Source organism: Mandrillus leucophaeus, unplaced genomic scaffold, assembly GCF_000951045.1.
Source record: "Mandrillus leucophaeus isolate KB7577 unplaced genomic scaffold, Mleu.le_1.0 Scaffold7, whole genome shotgun sequence".
In the NCBI taxonomy this organism is placed as follows: Eukaryota; Metazoa; Chordata; class Mammalia; order Primates; family Cercopithecidae; genus Mandrillus; species Mandrillus leucophaeus.
In genome coordinates this window covers 5,921,703-5,925,218 of record NW_012107585.1, presented here as the reverse complement: position 1 = coordinate 5,925,218, position 3,516 = coordinate 5,921,703, and the positions used below count along the sequence as shown (strand labels likewise).

The window sequence follows — 3,516 nt, the reverse complement described above, 5'->3', positions numbered from 1 at the left end:
TTGTGCCACTGCACTCCAGCCTGGGTGACAGAGCCAGACTCCGTCTCAAAAAAATAAAAAATAAAAATAAAAATAAAATTTATCAATATTTTATAGCATCTATCATTTCAGCCTGGCTCAAAAATCCACCCATATCTGAGGATTTTTTTTTAAATCAATACACATTTTTAATATTTTAAGTTGTTAAGCATTTAAACAGTCAAAATCACTAGGAAAAAAAATACTACACACACATATTTACCACCCAAATGAGAACACACAATCCTTCAGACAGATGCACATCTGAGGATTTACAAAAAAATTATATTTTCTTTTAAATAAAAGGGTTAAAACTTTCGGATTTTTTACATTTACTTCTTCAATCTATCTGGAATTAATTTCATGAATGGTATGAAATAGGATTACTTGTCCCCCAAATTTAAAGAACTCACCTCCTAGACGAATGGGATGGTCTACATTCATCCATTTGGATTTGGGCAAAGCCACCAACACCCCTTTCTCCCTCTTCATCAGCTGCATCGTAATGGTATCACCAACAACATACTGACGTGACTCTGTGGCAACAACACTGAAACATGGACACTTATATGTAGCAGGGCAAGGAGTGAACAAACTGGAATCTAATTGAGTAAATGTCTCAATCTCACCTCTTGAGATCCTTCTTATGCACAGAACTGTAACAGATGGGACATTTACTCCACGTCTTCTCACTCAGTGAAAGATAGTGCAGGATGCATGCCCAGCAGAAGATGTGTCCACAGCGGGTTATCTTGGCTGCAGTAGGTGGATAGAGGCATATTGGGCAAGACGGCACTTCATGGCTACAAATGCGCTGAAACAAAATGCCACCAGAAGGTTCACTGCTTGCAGAATTGATTAGGGACTGTTAAAAGTTACAGGCCTCTCTACTCTCTCATCCCCATCTCTCTCATCTCTATCCCTGTACATCCTTATACTCAACATATCTTCCTAAAACTGTTTAACAATGTAGATACGTGTATGACAGCTCTTTTTTTTGAGACAGTCTCGCTCTGTCGCCCAGGCTGGAGTGCAGTGACGCAATCTTGGCTCACTACAAACTCCGCCTCCTGGGTTCACACCACTCTCCTGCCTCAGCCTCCGAGGAGCTGGGACTACAAGCGCCCGCCACCTCGCCTGCCTAATTTTTTTCTATTTTTAGTAGAGACGGGGTTTCACCATGTTAGCCAGGATGGTCTCAATCTCCTGACCTTGTGATCCGCCCGCCTCAGCCTCCCAAAGTGCTGGGATTACAGGCGTGAGCCACTGCGCCCGGCTTTGTATGACAGCTCTTTAAGCAAATCACTAAGGAAACCATAATAATGGTTTAATACAATAAAACTAATACACAATAGGTATTTGGGGGGTTCTACTTTACATAGAAAAAAATTACAAATCACTATATTCCCATTTATAAAAAAACTTAATATGTATGCATAAAGGCCTAAAAAGGGTCTAGAAGTAATCTACCAGTAATTTCCAACAGAGAACACATTAAAAAGACTTCACTTTATATGACTAATTTTTTTTTTAATAAAACAAGTTTTTATGCCTTCTATGCCATTCTCAGATGATTTTATACATTTTCACAGTAGTGAGAGTTCAAGCTTTAAGGTCAAAAGGCCCTGCTCATTAAAAAAAAAAAAAAAAAAAGGGGCCCATCATTTTGAAATTATTGTTCTTCAACAGATACTCTATTAGGACCAACAAGGGGATACCAAGAGTTTGTAACTTCAGTAGAAAACACATCAGTGGCTTTGAAAGTGCAACTGAAGCTGGGCATGATGGCTCACGCCTGTAATCCCAACACTCTGGAAGGCCGAGACAGGTCGATCACTTGAGGCTGGCAGTTTGAGACAAGCCTGGACAACACAGTGGAACCCCATCTCTAATAAAAATCAAAAATTAGCCAGGCATAGTGGTGCGCACCTGTAATCCCAGCTACTCAGGAGGCTGAGGCACGAGAACTGCTTGAACCCAAAACGTGGAGGTTACAGTGAGCCGACATCCCGCTACTGCACTCCAGTTGGGGCGATAGAGCAAGACTGTCACAAAAAAAAAAAAAAAAAGCCAGGCACAACGGCTCATGCCTGTGATCCCAGCACTTTGGGAGGCCGAGGCGGGGGGATCACGAGGTCAGGAGATCGAGACCATCCTGTCAAACACGGTAAAACCCTGTCTCTATTAAAAAAATACAAAAAATTATCCAGGCGTGGTGGCGGGCGCCTGTAGTCCCAGCTACTTGGGAGGCTGAGGCAGGAGAATGGCGTGAACCCAGGTGGTGGAGCTTGCAGTGAGCCAAGATCGCGCCACTGCACTCTACCCTGGGCGACAGAGCGAGGCTCCGTCTCAAAAAAAAGTACAACTGTGTGGCTCATTCATGTGCTCACCTGCCACAAGGCTGGGGCCTTCTTTGATAGTGATTGCTATGAATGGTTGCCATTGAAGCAATGGCCCTGTAATGAGCCCAACCCAGGTCAGGAGGGTAAGGGGTTACTACTTCCCAGCTTACATATCTTCAGATCAGAGCCTTTCATACACCATTCCTACAGACCAGAGCCAGTTAGTCACAAAATGGACTCCAGGAAGAACCAGGAACTGACCTCTGGGAAACATCTATAGAAAGGCCAGGCAGAAAAGGTTGTCAAGCAGTGAACACAGCCAACAGCTGCTGCGTCAGCACAGTGCCTTTATTTAGCGCTGTCTCCCATTCATAGCTTATGGGCTTGGCTGAGCTACTCACCACTTGTTCCACAAAGTCCCAGTTAACTAATGTATCAGGATCAGCAAAATGAGCTGTGTAGTCTTGGTCTTCACACACCACAAATTGGCAGCTAGAAATAGGAAAGAAGACAGGAAAAAGCTAGACTGTTAGAATCTACCAATAAGCCCTCGGCAGAAATTGTCATCTATTCACTTAGAAAACAAATGCAGGTCATTAGCAGCTCTGGTTCATGAGGCACTGCACTAGGACCTCAGCCTCAGTTCTGAACTCCGGCTCTGGAAAGAACCCAAAGACGCAGCAGGCAGAAGTCTAAATCCATGAACTGTTTTCTTCTGCTTCCAAGTCCAGCCAAATTCCCTGAAGGCATCCCTTGAACTAAAATTAACCTAGACTGTGACTCCATCCAACAGCAGTAAGCCAGATTTCCTCTCACCCCTTAGAACCCCAGAAAATAGCTAGTCTTCAAGGCAGTTGAAAAGACTGTTCACGGCCAGGCACCGTGGCTCAAACGTGTAATCCCAGCACTTTGGGAGGCCAAGGCGGGTGGATCACTTGAGGTCAGGAGTTAGAGACCAGCCTGACCAACAGGGTGAAACAACATCTCTACTAAAAATAGAAAAATTAGGCCAGACGCGGTGGCTCACGCCTGTAATCCCAGCACTTTGGGAGGCCAAGGCGGGCAAATCACAAGGTCTAGAAGATCAAGACCATCCTGGCTAACATGGTGAAACCCCTTCTCTACTAAAAATACAAAAAAAATTAGCTGGGCGTGG

At 44.1% G+C, this 3,516-nt stretch overlaps 1 protein-coding gene across 3 annotated transcripts in view; it reads right to left on the bottom strand.

The window, feature by feature from the left end:
- Nucleotides 1-3,516, bottom strand: part of RNF10 (ring finger protein 10) — a 47,316-nt gene that overhangs the window by 20,184 nt on the left and 23,616 nt on the right. For all 3 annotated transcript variants that reach the window (XM_011964471.1, XM_011964472.1, XM_011964473.1), the window contains exons 4-6: nucleotides 2,762-2,852; nucleotides 648-832; nucleotides 432-568 (exon numbers count right to left, since the gene is read on the bottom strand). In XM_011964471.1, the coding sequence (XP_011819861.1) occupies nucleotides 432-568; nucleotides 648-832; nucleotides 2,762-2,852 (413 nt within the window). The remainder of the gene's footprint in view (nucleotides 1-431; nucleotides 569-647; nucleotides 833-2,761; nucleotides 2,853-3,516) is intronic.